Source organism: Eriocheir sinensis, chromosome 30, assembly GCF_024679095.1.
Source record: "Eriocheir sinensis breed Jianghai 21 chromosome 30, ASM2467909v1, whole genome shotgun sequence".
NCBI classification, from domain to species: domain Eukaryota; kingdom Metazoa; phylum Arthropoda; class Malacostraca; order Decapoda; family Varunidae; genus Eriocheir; species Eriocheir sinensis.
Genome location: NC_066538.1, coordinates 15,346,092 through 15,366,550, shown reverse-complemented (window position 1 = coordinate 15,366,550; position 20,459 = coordinate 15,346,092). Strand labels below are relative to the sequence as shown.

Below are 20,459 nucleotides of genomic sequence, written 5' to 3'. Positions count from 1 at the left end.
CTACTGAAATGAAGGAGAAAGATGAGGAGGAGTAGGATGAACACGGGGCGGGGAGGAGGATGAGGTAACGAGGGACAGTGAATCAGTGAGGCTAATTGTCTCGTTGTTCGGTGATTCGTATTAGCGTTTTGACGTCATGAAGTGATTGGAAAAGAGGGAAAGAGCAATGGAAGAGGAGGAAGGGAGAATAGGGTGTGGAAGGTAAGGGCAGAGCGAGGGAGGCGGAGGGGAGTAATAACAGACGAACGACGCGGGACGGAACGTGTTAGATAAGTCATCGTGACACACACACACACACACAGGGGCGGCGGCGGCGGGGACGGCGACTCCGGCACTTTAAGGGTTAAGGGGTCTGACTAGGTCAGTATACCCTCGAAAAATGTTTTTATTTTTTTAAAATTTTATTTTGGTATAAGAGAAAACCATATATGTAGAGTGTCTTGGGACACATGTTTTCTTGGTGATCAGTTTTAAGCCCTTTAAATTGCGTCCCACGCGCTTATTTAAAGGTCCGCGCGTCATTTGAATATCCCGTTTTCTTAGTAAATATTACCTTTCCCTAATTTTTGTTTGTTTTTTCATACGCCTGGCCCTAGTACTGCACACCATTGTCAGTAACAAGGGTACAATGTCTTCTCTGCACTAGCAGCTTCAATGAAACTGCCAGGCCTACATTCTAAGGGGTACGAGTCCCATGCACACTATCTCTGAGAAAATGCAAGAATTCTACACCACCACCATTAAGGAAGACCACAAAACCGTAAGACAACATTATGCCAGGCTTGGGTAAGCTACGACGGCTCCTGGATGACTCGAGGTATTGGTCTTGTGATTGAGGTGGACACCAGATTATATAGTATCCTCATCAATAGGAGGGACTAGTAGTTATGAAAATCAAATGCTGTCATCCAAACTGCTGTAGAATACAATGACTAATGATATGATGATATTTGTTGGCCAAAAGAAACGCCTAGAATAAGATGAAAGGGTGGCAAAGTAAGTAAAAACTTTAAATGCCCATAACTCAAAAAGTCATTTTCCTAACTTCAAAATTCCTGAGATTGGAAAGATTTCAACCGACTTTAGATCTGTTTGCAGTTTTGGAAATACCGGTTAACGAACTTTATCGTCTTGCCAAATTTTCCATCTAAGTTCTCTAGGTTGTTCACAAGAAGGGGGAAACTAAATAAAAACGTGGAAAATGAGTACGTTGATTTGAAAATTCGTAAGTATTTTGCTTATTCGAATCCATGGATTCTGTGGCAAGACAATGTAAAGAAAAGTCCATTCTACAATCATATGTAAAGAAAATTGAATGCGGGTGGAAAACACAGGATCTCATCTCATCGATGGCATTGATGATACGAAAAAAATGGTTTTAAATTTATTAAAAAAAAAGAAAAATCTTGAGATATCATCTTGATATTTTCCTTTGAATAATCAGTATCATACTGACATCAAACCATGCACGAGTCATGACAATTGGAGTACTCCTTCACTATGGCCCAGTCAGACCCCTTAACTTAATTAAAGAACACACACACACACACACACACACACACACACACACACACACACACACACACACACACACACACACACACTCTGCAAACACAAACACACACTTCTCTTATTTTTCAGTCAACAGTACTAGTGATATATCATAGCTGAAGTCTGAAGCATCCAGTGTTGTGGACAATTTAAGCGGAAACTACTGTCTGAAGTCAGCCAAAGGAAACTAGGAGCAGGACCATACCTCATACCGGACAGTCTGGCAGCGGCTTGTTTGGCATTACTGTTCCTGCCTTACTGCTGATTGGCTGGAGGTGTCCCCTCGATTATGTTGTTTTCATTAATAAAATTAATGATTGTGTTGTGCCACGATTTAAGGGTGTTGACTTATTTTATGATTTGAGTGTTCTATACCAATGCTTAGACTGCGCAAGTTTCTAAATTTTCTGCTATTATTTCAAAGTACGTAATATATTGTTATACTTAGATGATTCATATTGTTATCTGCCTACGAAAACATAATTGTTGGTAGGTTTATAACGGATTTTCTGTTGTTTTTGTCGATTGATTGTCGAAACAATCATTATCACTTACAGGAAAGTATCGTAAAAATAACACTCTCGAAGAAGCACCTCCAGGCAATCAGCCGGGAGCAGTGTTGCCACACATGTCACATGTCAATGCCGGATTAATTGGTGTGAGGCATAAGAGTTCGGGTTATAATTCCGAGGCAGTATTGCATCTCTTTCTATCTTAGTCGATATTTTCATGCTGACTGCTCTTGTTTTTTTTATTAGGTGTTGTTTGGAGCGCCGATAGGCTGTCTTGAGGGTTCTCTTGGATGACCCCAACACATTAGAGGCGCAGGCTAATTTTATTTATAGTGTCTGCCATGATACGTGACTTGCTTGGCCCATGCTGCCCCCTGGTACTCCACTATAACGAAGTCGTTGAAAATAGGGTTGACTGAAAATCTAGGCAGCGTGTGGGTTATCTTCCGCCACTCGGCGATGGTTTGAAAATTCAGCATGTTTCGGTGGGACTCGAACCTAGGTCCACGGGCTTACCACACCCGCACGCAGACCACTCGGCCACCGCCTTTGTTAACTGCATGCCTTCCCTCCCTTCCGGCGGTCCCGCTGCACTCGACTTTCTACTTTAGCTCATCCCTATACTGTCCAAATCCCTTATGCATGATTTAACCCGAATCTTCATATTTTCATCCCTTAAGCCGGCCATACACACGCAGGCCCGGCCTGTCCGGCCGACAAAAAGGGGCGGGGCTTGAGGCGCCCTGTGTGTGTATGGGGGTGTTTTTCATCCGGCCAGGCCTGTCGCGGCGGCCGGATGGAAAATAGTCGGCGCTTGAAAATTCCGTCCGGCGCCCCTGCCGCCTGTGTATGTGTGGGCGTGTGAGACGCGGCCCGCCGCTACAGTCGTGTTGACAACATCGCCACAACATTGATGTCTAACGTTAGGGTGGATAAAAAGTTCAGTTGTAAGCTTATAGAACTTTATAAAGGATTTTTATGCTGTATAATCCACAAGAAGCAATCTCAAGCAAGTCATTGTCGGAGAGCGGATCCATGTCGTCATCACGGTGGTCCAACGTGTACAGTATATTTTCATGAGGTGGCCTGTGTGTGTGTGTGTGTGTGTGTGTGTGTGTGTGTGTGTGTGTGTGTGCCTCGACGCTTTTCGTCGGCCGGACAGGCCAGGCCTGCGTGAGCATGGCCGGGTTTACACTGGGAAACTCTTCCCTCGTCTGCATTTCGTCCGTGCCTACGACTTGACCTCCTTCAAAAGGAGAGTAACGAAACGCCTCTCCACCCTAAAACGACCTTTCTTTTGGCCACTCATCTATACCCTCATTTATGGGGGCAGTGATGGGCGGACTTTTTTTCTTATTTATTTTTCCCCTTGAGTTGCTTCCTTTACTGTAAGAAAAAAATGTTCAGCTGATTGACGCGAACATACTTTACTTTTTAAACCATGCTAGTGTAGGGAGGGGAGCCACGTTACCCTCAGGAAACATGAGGTGTCGGCTATTGTCTTTCCATTTATGAGGTCACTTTAGGAGTGGCGGCATCAGGCAAGCTGTGGTGCCACTTCACCCCTCTCATTCCCTCTCACTCCGTCCCTCACTCTTGAGTTCCCTCCCTTCTCTCTCTCTCTCTCTCTCTCTCTCTCTCTCTCTCTCTCTCTCTTTCAACATTTTTTCCATCATAAATTCTCATGCTTTGACTCATTTTTCACAGCACCCATGAGGTAAAAGTTGACCGGCACGTGTTACGCTGCCTCAACGTGTGGGGATGTAAACAAACTCATTGTTGTGCCTCAGAAAACGAATATTTTGTAAAATCATTTGGTCTTATTGTATAATTAAATGTACACAAAGTATTTAAAACTAATTTATAAGTAGTTTATAGCTAACAGTATGAGAGAGAGAGAGAGAGAGAGAGAGAGAGAGAGAGAGAGAGAGAGAGAGAGAGAGAGAGAGAGAGAGAGAGAGAGAGAGGCGGCGATGATGTGGCATAAACGATAATCTCTCCAGCCATTCCTAAGGTGACTTAATGAAAAGGAAAGACTATAGTAAATTTATACTACATTAGTCTCCAAGGATTGGTAAAACTCGCAACTTTCCCAAGATTATCACTCGCACTGAACCTTCAACTTCCACACACACATCGTACGCAGCGAGAAGAGTTATAGTATGACTCGCCTAAACGTGCGGTTGGGCGGGTTCAGCGTAGGGGATCCCCTTGTACAGCGTTGCCACGTGTCTCCTAGTCCGCGATGTAGAAGTGTTCTAATATAAGTAAAACCATGGCAAATATGATCAGCAAGCATGCATACACATTTAATCTTAGTATTATAACGTATAAAAGAACAGTTAACTTATTATGGATAAGATATTTATAAGCATATAAAGAAACGTGGCATACATATTTTACAGTGGTGCTAAAAAAAATGCTAAACTTATTATTGAGCTTCCCTTTCGTTTTGGGATGTGTAAGTAGTTTCACAATTTTATTTAGATTATATCGTGAAGGAATGTACGTTAAAATAAGCTGACATAAGTAAAAAAAAAAAAAAACATTCAAATCCTCGTGGCGCTTCTGTTTGTGTTATTGGCGCTGCTGTTGGTGTTAGTGGCGCTGCTGTTGGTGTTAGTGGCGCTTCTGTTGGTGTTAGTGGCGCTGCTGTTGGTGTTAGTGGCGCTGCTGTTGGTGTTAATGGCGCTGCTGTTGGTGTTAGTGGCGCTGCTGTTGGTGTTAATGGCGCTGTTGTTGGTGTTAGTGGCGCTTCTGTTGGTGTTAGTGGCGCTGCTGTTGGTGTTAGTGGCGCTTCTGTTGGTGTTAATGGCGCTGCTGTTGGTGTTAGTGGCGCTGCTGTTGGTGTTAGTGGCACTTCTGTTGGTGTTAGTGGCGCTGCTGTTGGTGTTAGTGGCGCTGCTGTTGGTGTTAGTGGCGCTTCTGTTGGTGTTAGTGGCGCTGCTGTTGGTGTTAGTGGCGCTTCTGTTGGTGTTAGTGGCGCTTCTGTTGGTGTTAGTGGCGCTACTGTTGGTGTTAGTGGCTCTGCTGTTGGTGTTAGTGGCGCTGCTGTTGGTGTTAATGGCGCTGCTGTTGGTGTTAGTGGCGCTGCTGTTGGTGTTAATGGCGCTGCTGTTGGTGTTAATGGCGCTGCTGTTGGTGTTAATGGCGCTGCTGTTGGTGTTAGTGGCGCTGCTGTTGGTGTTAGTGGCGCTTCTGTTGGTGTTAGTGGCGCTGCTGTTGGTGTTAGTGGCGCTGCTGTTGGTGTTAGTGGCGCTGCTGTTGGTGTTAGTGGCGCTGCTGTTGGTGTTAATGGCGCTGCTGTTGGTGTTAGTGGCGCTGCTGTTGGTGTTAGTGGCGCTGCTGTTGGTGTTAGTGGCGCTGCTGTTGGTGTTAGTGGCGCTGCTGTTGGTGTTAGTGGCGCTGTTGTTGGTGTTAATGGCGCTGCTGTTGGTGTTAGTGGCGCTGCTGTTGGTGTTGGTGGCGCTGCTGTTGGTGTTAGTGGTGCTGCTGTTGGTGTTAGTGGCGCTGCTGTTGGTGGCGCTGCTGTTGGTGTTAGTGGCGCTGCTGTTGGTGTTAGTGGCGCTGCTGTTGGTGTTAGTGGCGCTGCTGTTGGTGTTAGTGGCGCTACTGTTGGTGTTAGTGGCGCTGCTGTTGGTGTTAGTGGCGCTGCTGTTGGTGTTAGTGGCGCTGCTGTTGGTGTTAGTGGTGCTACTGTTGGTGTTAGTGGCGCTGCTGTTGGTGTTAGTGGCGCTGCTGTTGGTGTTAGTGGCGCTGTTCTTGGTATTAGTGGCGCTGCTGTTGTTGTTGGTTGATATTTTGTTATTGTTGTTGTTGTTGTTGCTTCAATGTCTCCGCCGTCACTCCACCGCTCCACCTCACCACCACGACCCTTCCGCCACCACTACCGCCACTCCACACCACCACCACCCTCCATTACCACTCCACTCATGCTCCCTCGTCACCCTTCCACTACTACCTTCCCGCCACTACCACGTCTCCACCGCTACCACGCATCCACCACCATTCCTGTTAAACCACCACCCCACGACCACTACTCATGCTGCACCCCACCACTCCACCACTCCACCTACATCACCGTCATCACCACTACACACCACCACCACTATCACCTCCGCCATCACCCTTACACCACATACGCTGCGCCACCACCCCTACACCATAACCACCATCCCTGCACCCCCTTTGTTATCATCCCCACTCCACCCTCCCTCGCAGCCACCCCCACCTACCTACCACCCATTACCACTCTTAATATGGTTACTCAACGAGCCAAGCATATGACGCAAGTGTGACCGCAGTGGCCTTAATTTGATAACTCGTCGGCCTTTGTGACGAAAGAGTTTGTCTGCTTTACGTCTCAGATCTGCTTGAGAGAATGCACTTAGATTCCGCCCTTGTTAATGTAAAAGAAAGTATAAAAATAGATTTGTGTCCATTTTAATTAACCACTTGACTGCAGAGTTCCTACAGTCAGACATCAAGCTACAGAAATGGAACAAAAAGTGGCTGCTACAATTCAGTGAAGAAGAATATAAAGTCCTGCACCTTGGGAGGGGATATCCAGCACACCAATACCACATGGGAAACACTCCACTATCTACCACAGAGGCAGAGAAAGACCTGGGAGTATGTGTTTCCAGACTACCAGTAAAGGCTAAATCCGTGCCAGTCGCAGCGGATGGGTTAAGAAAGTCGGTGACCTCTTCTATATCACCACTCCTCTAATCCCTTCCTGCACCACCAGTCTAGCTCTCCCTCTACTCTATCCCTACTTCATCTCCACGCCTCACCAACAGCCAGTCATCCACTTTTCCAGCACCTCCACCTAACCCCCCCTCCCTTCCTCAAACTCTCCCTGTGCCACCGTTCTGCTACCTGGCCACCCTTCCACCGCAACAGCTCCTCCTCCACCATCCCCTGCTCCACTAGATCTTCACCCTCGCAAATGCTTTTACGAAATCAGATGCTTCAAGGTTAGGCGTTCTGTATCGTCTCCACCAGTTTTTTTTTCTCCCTTTCCAGTTGCTATCTTCATAAAAAGGCGTTATCCTCCCTCGTATGGAGTATGCATCTCATGTGTGGGAGGGGGTTCCACACACACACACACAGTCCTTCTGGGAGGCAAAGGCTCTTCACCTCATAACTCGCCTCCTCTTACTGACAGTATTCTACCACTTCTACCTGTTTTTTTTTTGTTTTCTTCGTTTATTGTCCTTGAGCTGTTTCTTTTAGCATACACACACACACACACACACACACACACACACACACACACACACAAACACATCCACCATCATCACCCTTACGCCACCACGTATGCTCTACCAACCCTCCACCGCCGCTCAGTCTCCAGCACCGCCAGCCCTCCCCATCACTCCAGCTCCTCACCACTCTTGGTGGCACCACTGCTTGGTGGCACCGGTCGGGGGATTGAACTCGCGTCCTCCTGAACGCGGGGCCATCTTGCTATCCGTTCAGCCACCGCCTACCCTAAGATGTTTTGTTGGATGTTTCCTGACTTATAGCACATGAGCAGAACGTGCCTCTTACATCACTCCCTGGCGCCTCATGTACTGCACCCCACACTACGCCATGACCCCCGCCACTTCGTGACTACTTTTCCACCGCCCCTTTGCTATCATGCCTGCTCCACCCCTCGCGGCCGCTCCCGTTCACCCTGCACTCGTATAATTTTTAATTATGTTACGCTGCGCACCGTCAAAGTGGCCACAGTGAACTAAATTTTAACAATTTAAGTCAGTTCATGAATGAAGTAATTGTTTGTTTGACGTCACAGATGTACTTGAGGAAACCAAGTTCCGTGAATGTAACTGTAGAGGATACAATTCGTGTCCTTTCCCTAACGCTTGGCGGTTGTGGAAGGTCACGTTGGGGTACTGACACTTCTCGAAGCATAAAATAAATTTATCTATTCGGGAATAATCTTTCCCACAACAATCCGTCCAGGATATGAATCCGGATTCTAAAAATGGGAGGCCGACCAGGGCCGTAACTTTTGGGGATCTAGGGGGCCTATAGCCCCACGAATGTTTTTTATATATCGGCCTCAAAATGACCCTAAAAGTGCTTATTATTCAAAGAAATTTCCTCTACCTGTGCATTCTCGCTTCGTTCGCCCCCCCCCCCCCCACCCCCCATCTCATGAACCCAAGATGCCCTCCAGCCCTCCCCCCCAAAAAATCTGCCAAATTGCGGGCCTGCCGACACTCTCGCTTCAAGATAAAAGAAGCCAGGCGGCGGCTGAGTGGTCAACTTGCTGAAACTTCCTGAGGCCCGGCTTCAAGTCCCGCACGCCGCTACAAGTTAACAATTGTAGCTGTCGTACACGCAAACGAATCCTGTGTTTATGGGGTTTCCAAGCCGAGAACAAGTTTTGGAAGCAGAAAGTTTGGCAAGTCGGAATGGAGAAATGAATGTCGTAAACCAACCACTGGTAGAGCAGCAAACAATCACTTTTCCTCCCCCTCATATCAATCTTTGTCTTATGAAGTAATTTGTCAAAGCTCATAACGTTGGAAGGCGATTTCCTTCAAGTCGGTATTTGCCGGCGTCGAAAACGTATCCCATTTTTAAGTGCTATATATAAAAAAATAATAATAATGATAATGTCCTGACTACCAACTTTTATATATATATATATATATATATATATATATATATACACACACACACACACACACACACACACACACACACACACACACACACACACACACACACACACACACACACACACACACACACACACACTTCCCCTAAATCTATTAACAGTGGTGTCCCACAGGGTTCTGTCCTATCTCCCACTCTTTTTCTGTTGTTTATTGATGATCTTCTTTCCAAAACGAACTGTCCTATCCATTCCTACGCCGATGATTCCACTCTGCATTACTCAAGTTCTTTTAATAGAAGACCCACCCTTCAGGAACTTAACGACTCAAGGCTGGAGGCTGCAGAACGCTTAGCCTCAGACCTTACTATTATTTCCGATTGGGGCAAGAAGAACCTGGTGTCCTTCAACGCCTCAAAAACACAGTTTCTCCACCTATCCACTCGACACAATCTTCCAAACAACTATCCCCTATTCTTTGACAACACCCAGCTATCACATTCCTCAACACTAAACATCATCGGTCTATCCTTAACTCAAAATCTCAACTGGAAACTTCATATCTCATCTCTTACTAAATCAGCTTCCTCGAGGCTGGGCGTTCTGTACCGTCTCCGCCAGTTCTTCTCCCCTGCACAGTTGCTGTCCATATACAGGTGCCTTGTCCGCCCTCGTATGGAGTATGCATCTCATGTGTGGGGGGGCTCCACTCACACAGCTCTTCTGGACAGAGTGGAGGCTAAGGCTCTTCGTCTCATTAGCTCTCCTCCTCATACTGATAGTCTTCTACCTCTTAAATTCCGCCGCAATGTTGCCTCTCTATCTTCTATCAATATTTCCACGCTGACTGCTCTTCTGAACTTGCTAACTGCATGCCTCCCCCCCTCCCGCGGCCCCGCTGCACTCGACTTTCTACTGTCCAAACCCCTTATGCAAGAGTTAACCAGCATCTTCACTCTTTCATCCCTCACGCTGGTAAACTCTGGAACAATCTTACTTCATCTGTATTTCTTCCTGCCTACGACTTGAACTCTTTCAAGAGGAGGGTATCAGGACACCTCTCCTCCCGTATTTGATCTTCCTTTCGGCCACCTCTTTTGTTTCTTTTTTAGGAGCAGCGAGTAGCGGGCTTTTTTTTTATTATTGTTTTCTTTTTTTGTGTGCCCTTGAGCTGCCTCCTTTGTTGTAAAAAAAAAAAAAAAAAACACCACATACACATATACTAAACCGTAACAACATTAACACGTGTTAAGATGACCTGCTCATTCTGGAGGTCTATTTACCACTACCGGCTCACGGCTCATGGCCAAGCCCAAGACTTGTAGAGGGAGTGTGTGGTCGAACCTCATGCTACCTTTGGAATACATTGTACGAATCACCAGTTATATATACTACAACTTTTTTATTGCCACACGAGCATGACAACCCAAACATCACAACATGAAGTAATAACACCCTGGAGGCGGGGACTCCCACACCAAGACCAAGACCCAAACCCAAACACTGCCGTGAGGGTGTCCTCGTCCCAGCACACTGCCAGGGCGAGTAGGGTCGTAGGGTCTGCTGGACCGTCACAGCCCTTTAGTAACCGCAACATCTTATCTTATTTGTACACTTCCCGTAGGCCTACGTTAGGCCAGCAGGTAATGCAACATCCGGCGTCCAAGACGGATGACAATATTTTACGTCTTTTTATTTTGAGAAAACTTGCGTCTTCGACGCCGGCAAAAGGATACTTATGCACAACAATTCCTGGCCTGAGTTATAACAAAATAAAAGCTTTTGTTTTGATGGACTATAAACTAGGGAATATATGAAAGACTCAAATTTCATAAGCTCAGTGACTGACATAGAGAAGAGTTTGGGAGTCATTTTTGGCTGCCGTGAAAACTTTTTGGGAAGCACACAGGTGGAACATTACAAATATCAGGAGGCTTCATTGCTGTAAAGATTTCGTCTCTTAGGCCGCAACGTGAGCATAAAGATTGATATCTCCCACAGTCTTCTTTACGAATTTCCTGCTGACCTCGATGACCTGAATGATGAGCGTGGCGAGCGCTTTCATCAAAATATTAGTTTATGAAGGAGGGGCATCAAGGCCGATGGGACACACACATGATGGCAGACCACTGTTGGGGTGTTCAGTGAAACTGTCCAGACATGAAGCACTCCAGCTGGATGTTCCGGCAAACGAAAATTTGTTCCATGAATATTTTATTTCCGGACATACGATTATTTCAGCAGCTACAACGATTTTCTTTTTAATTTGAGAATCACCCAGATATGTCTTCTCAATGTCAGACTTGTTTGCCATCAAGCATCATGGTTTTCAGCGATATGATTTGGTTACATATTTTGACCCGGGAGCTTATTCACACGAAATATCAAACATGTAATAGGGGTATGCCATAGAGACAAAACTTGACGTGATAGACAAAAACAGATGCCAGTTTTGCAATCGACGACCCTAAAGTATCTAAAAAGAACTTACAAACATTAGTCAGCAAAAAGTGCGTTGCCCAGCGTAATAATAATAATAATAATAATAATAATAATAATAATAATAATAATAATAATAATAATGATAATATTAACAATAAGAGTAATACTAAACAACATTAATGTTGTTGGGTAGGCGGTGGCTGAGTGGAAAGCGTGACGGCGCCGCGTCCAGGACGACGCGGGTTCGCGCCTCGCCCGGTGACACAAGCCGGGATTTTTCAGTCACCGCCGAGTGGCCTAAGACTACCCACATGCTGTCCAGAACACCACCTATCAACCCGGACTCTAGATTATCTCTCTAATAAAGAGAGTCAACAATGAGCTTCGGGAGGAGCCAAAGAAGATGGCTCCACTAAAACACTTGCCTGCGCTACAACGGGCTGGGGCCGACCATCAGGCCCTTTCAAGAAAGCCTATCGGCGCCATAGACGATAATGTAAAAAAAAAAAAAAAAAAAAAATTAACAAAGCTGATTATAGTAATAACATTAATGATAATAACAATAATACTAGTAATAATAATAATAATAATAATAATAATAATAATAATAATAATAATAATAATAATAATAATAATAATAATAATAATAATAATAATAGTAATACTAAACAACAGCAATGATGATAACTAATAGCAAACATGATGATAGTAACAACACTACTACTGCTGATACTACTACTGCTACTACTACTGCTACTACTGCTAATAGTAATAAAAGTGAGTAGTGATCGTGGGTGGACGTGCGGTGCGATAGCTCCGCACAAATATGCGTGTTATGCACCCATACAGGTGCCCTGCGCATCATTAATCCAGATCCAGATAGCTCCGCGCTGAAGCCGCCGGTGTCGACAATGGCCAGGGCCAGGAACTATAACGTGAAAGATTGGTGTTACGTCTGTGAGGATTTTACAAGCGAAGCTTCGAGATGGATCAGATGCTGTTTGTGTCCTAAATGATGTCATGTGAAATATGTTCATTTAATGGGAATCAAACAAGATGATCTACAAAAAATAAACACTTGCCTGCTCCATGACGGGCTTGGGCCGACCACCAGGCCCAACCAAAAAGCCTACCGACGTTATAAGCTAGGACGTAAAAAAAAAAAAAAAATACAAGGCATTCAAATAACTGGTTCAAGATTTACGAATGGGGGTAACATTGTTATGAATTTTGATAATGAGAACATAAGGAATGAAGCAGCTCAGAAACTAGAAACTGTAGAGCAAGTTTGCATAAAAAATGTGGGAAAATTGCGGTTAAAGATCATGATTTGTAATGAGCATAATGAGCACAAGGAGGAGACCGGGGATAAGATAACTGAGACTGTATTTAACAGGAATAAGTTTTTACACTCAATCCAAGGAGCTGAGAAGAAAATTGAGATGATTTTTAGCAGACCTGCTGCAGGTGTCACAATGCACTATTTTGAAATGTGACCCAACTGTTAAAGAGCTGATCCACAAGCATAAACCTAGAATGTGGAGTGTATACTGTGAGAGGTAGATACCATGCAATTATGTGTTATCGCTGCCAGAGATATGGCCATTTTGGGGCCAATTGTACTGTCAAGAGGAATGTGGAGGCCCCACGATGCTACAAATATGCCGAAGATCATATATCAAAGGATTGCACCATTGCTGGGGAGAAATGCATACATTGTGTGAGGTACAAGAAGCTTGAAATTAATCACTCAGCGAATGACCACAGTTGTGTAGTTTTTCAGACTGAAATGGAGAGAATTCGCAACCTAACCGATCATGGGTACTAGTATTCGTGACTCAAAGATAAAATGTGGCTGTTCAAGGTTCAGTAAGTTGGAAATAAAACGTTGGATACTTGTGACACTATAGGAGACAAGGTCTTGATAATTTAGCGCTAACTGAAACATGGTTAAATGACTACGATAATACCAAGATTAATGAAATGACACCAGCAACCTTCAAGAAAGCACTCAAGACTCACTCATTCACTAAATCCTACGACGTTACAAACATGAGCATCGAGGATAATTTTTTTATATACTAACATCAGTATACTGTCGACGGGCCAGCGGAGCGCTGCGGTGGCGGTGGGGCGGGGCCTCAAACCTCATCAACAGTAAACGGTAAACGGTATAATGATGATGATAATAATAATAATAATGATAATAATAATAATAATATCAGTGATTATGGTACTACTAATAAGAATGGTAAAAAAAATATGTAGTTAACAATAATCATCAAAATAATAATAATATTTTTCAAAATCATATTTATTACCTTAAATTGTATTCCTTTCCTATTTTTTTTTACCATGGCAATCAATGTTAATATCGTTGCTTTGTTTTCCCTTTTCTTCCCGCCAATAAAGCCTATCGCCGCCATAGGCCAAACTTTAAAAAAATATGACCTGTTGATGATGAAGATTACGGCTTTGTTGGTGGTAACAGGAGATGTTGTATGATTATTATTATTATTATTATTATTATTATTATTATTATTATTATTATTTGCTGTTGTTATAGGTGTTGCTGATGATGTTACATTTGCTGTTTTTGTTGTTGTTGTTGTTGTGGTTGTTGTTGTTACATTTGTTGCTGTTGTTGCCACACACTGAGGTACTCAATGGCCTGGGGCCCACACTGGTACACGAGTTGCTTCTCCGAGACTGGTTTTAACGCGCCCGTGGTGTAATGATGTCTGAAATAAGAACACATGGAATCACTAATTTATTTTTTTTACAGCAAAGGAAGCAGCTTAAGAGCATAAACAAAAACAAAGAAAAGCATGAAATAAAAAACATTTAGTCGCTGCTCATAAAAAAAAGAGAAAGAAAAAAAGAAAGAATGATTGGCCAGAAAGGAAGGTCAGTTTCGGTAAGAGCTCAAGTCGTAGGCAGGATGAAGTACAGAGGGAGGAAGGCTGATCCAGTTTACCAACACTTACTGTTATTACTACTAATTCTACTTGGGGTGCTACTACTACTACTACTACTACTACTACTACTACTACTACTACTATTGTTACTGGTGTTACTGTTGTTACTACTATTGCAATCTCTGTTAATTGATGCTACCACAACTACTCTTATTACTACCTTTTAAAACATATGCGTCAGTTAGGGAATATGTCGAGAGGGGCCTCTTCGTACTTACACAGTTCACTGCCAACAATTCCCCCTCGACTATGGCCACCAACCAGCTTTTCTTTAGGTGCTCCCGCTGAAAGCGTTCAAGTCGTAAAAAGTTGCAAAGACAGACGAAGGAAGGCTGCTCTAGAGTTTACCAGCGAAAGGAATGAAAAAGTGAAGAAGTGGTTAATTCAAGCCTCAGGGATTCGGACAGCATAGGGGGGGCTCTAGATCATGCGTGTGCTATACCCTATGCTGTGGATATGGTCTGCCTGCTCAAGTACAGTCTTGTGCAGCAGGGTCGTGGAGGTGGTGGCGGTTTGCAGCTAGCATGAAAATATCAGTGGCAGATAAAAAGTAGAGTCCCTTTATAGAGAGAGAGTCCCAACATAGGCGGCCCTGTGTATAAGGCTGCTGGGGGCCATTATTGGCCCTTCGAGCACCGCGCCGACATCAAAGCGTGGTCTCTCGCGGATCATTTTCTCTTTTTTTTTTTTAGGTGGTGCCTTGCCTTCGGCTGTAGCGACATGCCACAGAGGGGATACAAAGTGTATAATTTAACTGCAAGGCAGCTGAGAAGACAAAGGTGTCCTACTCGCCCTGCCAATCTCATGTAGTAGCACGAGTATATTACTACAGGAGATTGGCAGGGCGAGTAGGAGTAAAAATGTCTGCGTAATGGGAGACTTTAATTATAGGAATATAGACTGGGAAGACCTAGTGGGTGACCTGGAAGCCGAGGATTTTCTTGAAGTTATACAAGATAATTTCCTTAAGCAGGTAGTTACTGAACCTACCAGAGGAGATAACATATTAGACTTAGTCCTAACTAATAATGGAAACTTGCTACGTGAGTTGGAGGTGGGCGGAGAGTTAGGAAATAGTGACCACAGAACGGTTCGTTTTAGATTAGACTGGGCGGTAACCCGCGAACCAAACTCAGTGTTAGTGCCAGATTTTAGAAGAGCAAATTACGAGGGGCTTCGAAGACATCTTGAAGGGGTAAACTGGGATAATTTAGGGATTCATGAGGGCCAGAGCTGTGGGTTGGAGAGCCAGGAGAACCAGGTAGAAATGTCTTAAAATGATTTAGTTAGAATAATAGTAGAGGGGCAATGACAGCATATACCACAGCGAACACTTAGAAAAGAAAACAATGACCCTAAGTGGACGACTCGTGGACTAAAACACGAGATAGGGTTAAAGAAGGGAATTTATCAGAAAATAAAGAATGGTGAAACACATCTCAGGGGCCGGTATGTCGAACTATCTAGATTAGTGAAGAAAAACACCAGGATAGCAAAAAGGAACTATGAGATCAAAGTAGCAAATGAGGCGAAAAATAATCCTAAGGGCTTCTTTCAGATGTATAGAACAAAAACAAGGGAGAAAATTGGACCGCTGAAAGCAAACACAGGCGAGCTAGTAGAAAATTACGAAAATATGAGCACATTGTTGAACGACTACTTCCTTTCAGTATTCACACAAGAGGATCGAACGACTATTCCGGAAAGGGTTCAGGTGTACGAGGGCGGGGATGGCGATAAATTGAGGGATATAATCATTACCAGGCAAGTAGCTCAGTATGAGATAGATAAGCTTAAGAAGAATAAGTCGCCAGGTCCTGGCGGGATATTTCCGAGGGTATTAAAGGAATTTAGTGATGTACTCAGTGACCCACTAACCGACATATATCACAGGCTACGTGGGTTACTGAGTGCCTATACTGAGACAGTGGCTGATCGTAAGGCTAATAATAATCTCCTGTCACCTTCTTACGGCACATTCCAACGGCTGGTGACCAAATTATGGTAAAGTATAAGGGTGTAATGGTGGGTTGGCGATACCTGTTGATGTAGACACAAACTGTCTCTTATTTATTTTCCCAGAGCTCGCTGGCTGCTGGCTCCCTGCTGGCTGTTAGAGGAAGATGTGCAGGTCTGACACAAGTGTGCTCAGTTTCAGTGAACGACCCGTATGGCTGTGAAACAGAAATACAAAAGAGAGCATGTGCTAGCGTTTGAAAAGCGTGGCGAAAACAGGACCAATAATGGCGTCCAAATCTTAGGTTGTCGGGACTCTCTCTATCAAGGGATTCTAATAAAAAGGTTTGCGACACGTTTTGGCGGAATAAGATAATAAAATACAATCGGTAAGAAGAGGGGAGATGAGGCGAAGAGCATTTGACTCTGATATGAATTTAAATACAACTGGTTGAGGATATACCGACCTGAACACTTGCCGGCTCACGAGTGTGGGATATTTACCAGCCTCATTCTCATTCCATACTAAATACATCCATCCACCATATAAAGTCCTAAACCTTTCAATTGTATTTGCCTCAGTTGCATATCGACTCGGTTATTCCCGCTCATCCACTACCCTGCTCGTGAACTAGATCTTCCTTATTTCCTCTCTAAACCTGAATTTATCCATTTTATTCCATTTGCTTCGTTTTTTTTTTTATCTGGGTTTAATATAATAGCTTCATCTAAGTCGCCCTATTAATCCCCTTAACTCATACCGTTCAATTCTATAACTTAGTAGTCTACATCTTTCCGAAGGATGTAAGTTACTTTCTTAAGTCTTTCTCTGTACAGTAAGTTTCGCAGTCATTGGATCATTTTCGTAATTCTTCTGTGTACTGATTCAGCGTAATATTTATCCCTTCTATAAGAGGACCTCCGAAGCGGATCAGTATAATTAAGGAGAGGCTTAACCGTTGCCCGATACTTATTAAGGTAGCAACCACACAGCCCGAACTCTTTATCATGTCCACTGCCCCTTCCAAGTTGCAACTCCCCCACACATAGATAGCTATGCATACCACGTACCTCAGACCACGAGAAAAGTTGCTGTAGGTGAAGTCTGGTCTGGGGAATCTCCTCGAGGACCAGAGAAATGCGATGACGCCGGGCTGTACCAGGCGAAAGGTGTACGCGCTCTCGTCTTCCCAGCGAATCAGGGACGGGTTCGAGAGAGGGTCGCAAAGAAGACGGATCATAAACTCCCATGACTTTGGGCCACGATCTGAAAAAAAAATATGGCTCTTAGTTTTCTGAAAATAAAATATGGCTCTTAGTTTTCTGAAAATAAAATATGACTCTTAGTTCTGAAAATAAAATATGACTCTTAGTTCTGAAAATAAAATATGGCTCCTAGTTCTGAAAATAAAATATGGCTCTTAGGGCCGTATTCTTAAATCAAAATTCTGTAACCACAGTCCCCACACATCCGACAATGATATTCTTAAACAATTATCGTGCCCGTGGCCACCACAGTTCCGACAGTCACGAAGGGTGTATTCTTATACGCCACCTCTGGGACTGTGGTAGCGATCAAAGCACCAAATTGTCGGGAGACTTTGTCGGATCCGTCACCCCTTCTCACAAATATTGTGGGGCGTTATATTTTGTGCCTGATTTGCATGTTCACAACGTCTTTGAGGATACTAGACGTTCAGAACACTTCTGCTACTCTCCCGGAAGTGTTAAGAGCAAGTTGAGTAAAAAGCAGTGCCTCATATTCATCAAAACAAGCAAAGAAGAGAGATCGTCTTCGCTGCCCCATCAGGGGGCGCAAGCCCTCCTGGACCCCCCACGGATCCCAACGGGATACTAATCATCTATGCTCCGCCGGTAAAACTAGACAAGTACAACAATATATGAGACCTTACAAAGAAAATTATTCTCTTGGGGTTAAAACTAAATAAATAGTGATGAGTTGAAGTTAAATAATCATTCCGTAATGTTTATAACACATTTTACATATAGCTACCATTTGCATAGGCTATGAAATGAGTACCAAAATAAACAATTTCATCTTATAGAGAAAAGCCTCCTGAACACAATGGTGTATACAGATTTTTTTTTTATAAAACGCCAGATAAGTGAAGCACGGAACTATTTATAAAAATATTTCATATTATCCCTTGTTTGCTCCGACGGGGGTGGGTGCGAGGCTATACTAGTTTGCGGGCCTCGTTGCCATGACAACCCTCGCCTCGCCTTGCTTTTCGTGTGGCCGCAGAAACTCCCCTTGCCACTCGCTCTCGCTAGCTTTCTCGCTCCCTGTGTGGCCGCGGCCTCGGTGAGAGCCAGTGGCATTGTAGAGTGATGCTATAGTTTCCCAAACCTCCTTTTTCTTTTTTATCATTGCATGATCCGTTCTTCTGTCAAGTACTACTGCTCGGTGCCTCTACAAGCTCCAGAAGTAGAACAACTTCATTTTGGTATGAATATCGCTTAGTTTCCTCCATTGTTGACTTGAACACAGCGCGCAGGGTATCAGGTGCAGTCGGCGTTTTGACCGTCAGAACGTTGAGATGGACCAAACAACAAGGGACAGTGTTACCAATTAAATTTTCTCACGCCGCCAGTGTTACCAAATCCCACCCGACAAAGCCGAGTGTTTAAGAATATGCAAATTGTGACAACCTGAACATTAGTGTGCGTGGGGACTGTCGTTGTCGTTGCCGATTTCGTGAGATTTAAGAATATGGCTCTTAGTTCTGAAAATAAAATATGGCTCTTAGTTCTGAAAATAAAATATGGCTCTTAGTTCTGAAAATAAAATATGGCTCTTAGTTCTGAAAATAAAATATGGCTCTTAGTTTTCTTTATGTTAGCGTTGTTGTTGCTCCTATGGGTGCTAGTGCTTGTGAGGGCGTTGTTGGTGCGTGTGTTGCTTGCTGGTAGAGACTGTATAATTGTTTGTGTTGTTGCTGCTAGTGTAGTTATTGTTGTTTTTTGGTGGCGAGGGTGGTGAGGGCTGGTGATGTGTGTGTGTGTGTGTGTGTGTGTGTGTGTGTGTGTCTCTCTCTCTCTCTCTCTCTCTCTCTCTCTCTCTCTCTCTCTCTCTCTCTCTCTCTCTCTCTCTCTCTCTCTGTGTGTGTGTGTGTGTGTCCAATCATATCTGCTTCCTCCCTGTCCCCTTGTGTGTGTGTGAGGGGGGGGTTGGTGCTCCGCCCTCTCTCTCTCTCTCTCTCTCTCTCTCTCTCTCTCTCTCTCTCTCTCTCTCTCTCTCTCTCTCTCTCTCTGTGTGTGTGTGTGTGTCCAATCATATCTGCTTCCTCCCTGTCCCCTTGTGTGTGTGTGGTGGGGGGGGGGGGCGGGTGCTCCGCCCCCCTCTCTCTCTCTCTCTCTCTCTCTCTCTCTCTCTCTCTCTCTCTCTCTCTCTCTCTCTCTCTCTCTCTCTCTCTCTCTCTCTCTCTCTCTCTCTCTCTCTCTCTCTCTCTCTCTATTATTGTCATCAATATTATCGTCTTACTTTTCTGATATTATTATTATTTTCAATATCAATACCATTACTATTTTTACTATTTTACTATTATCACCACTATTATTATTATATATATTTTCTTGCATTAGCCTATTATTACTAGTATTATTACCATTTAATGTTTTTTTACTGATATTATTGTCATATCTTTTTTTATTTTTTATTTTCTATTTTTATTATTATTATGATCATTATTATTATTATAATTATTATTATATAATTATTATTATTATTATTATTATTATTATTATTATTATTATTATTATTATTATTATTATTGACAAATTTAACTGCCTGAAAAGCTCAGCTTCATATAGGCAAGCTGCAGATGTAAAAAACAATGTACATATAAAGAAAACTAATATACAACTGTAGCTATAAATAAATGTTTCAAATCTCTCTCTCTCTCTCTCTCTCTCTCTCTCTCTCTCTCTCTCTCTCTCTCTCTCTCTCTCTCTCTCTCTCTCACCTCTCTTTCTGGTAGTTTTTATCTTTTGCAACAGAGGTGCGTATTTCATCATCAGGAGTTGTGCTTCTTCCCCTTTCCTTCTTTGGTCATCCTCTCCTCCCTTCTCTTCTTCCTCCTCATTTGTTTCTTCTTCTGTGTCCTGTCTGAGCTCGTCTGTAGAGAGAAAAGGGGTTGGTAATGAGAGAGAGAGAGAGAGAGAGAGAGAGAGAGAGAGAGAGAGAGAGAGAGAGAGAGAGAGAGAGAGAGCAGGTTTGTTATCGGTAATATTGGCTGTATCAGCTGTCTTGCATGTATATATCTATTACTTGACAGTCGGAAACAGACGTTCTAATGTAAATAGTTTCGTCACCTCTCCAGTATATCTATGGAATTGATAACCGTTACATTACTCACCGCACTG

The 20,459-nt window shown here is 43.7% G+C and overlaps 1 protein-coding gene across 1 annotated transcript; it reads right to left on the bottom strand.

Annotated features, from left to right (window-relative positions):
* Positions 1–4,612: 4,612 nt before the first annotated feature.
* LOC127005339 (autotransporter adhesin BpaC-like) lies at positions 4,613–10,294 on the bottom strand. Its single transcript, XM_050874106.1, has 2 exons — positions 10,194–10,294; positions 4,613–5,801 (listed from the first exon to the last, which is right to left on the bottom strand). The coding sequence occupies exons 1-2, from the start codon at positions 10,292–10,294 to the stop codon at positions 4,613–4,615; spliced, it is 1,290 nt and encodes a 429-aa protein (XP_050730063.1).
* Between the last annotated feature and the right edge of the window lie 10,165 nt (positions 10,295–20,459).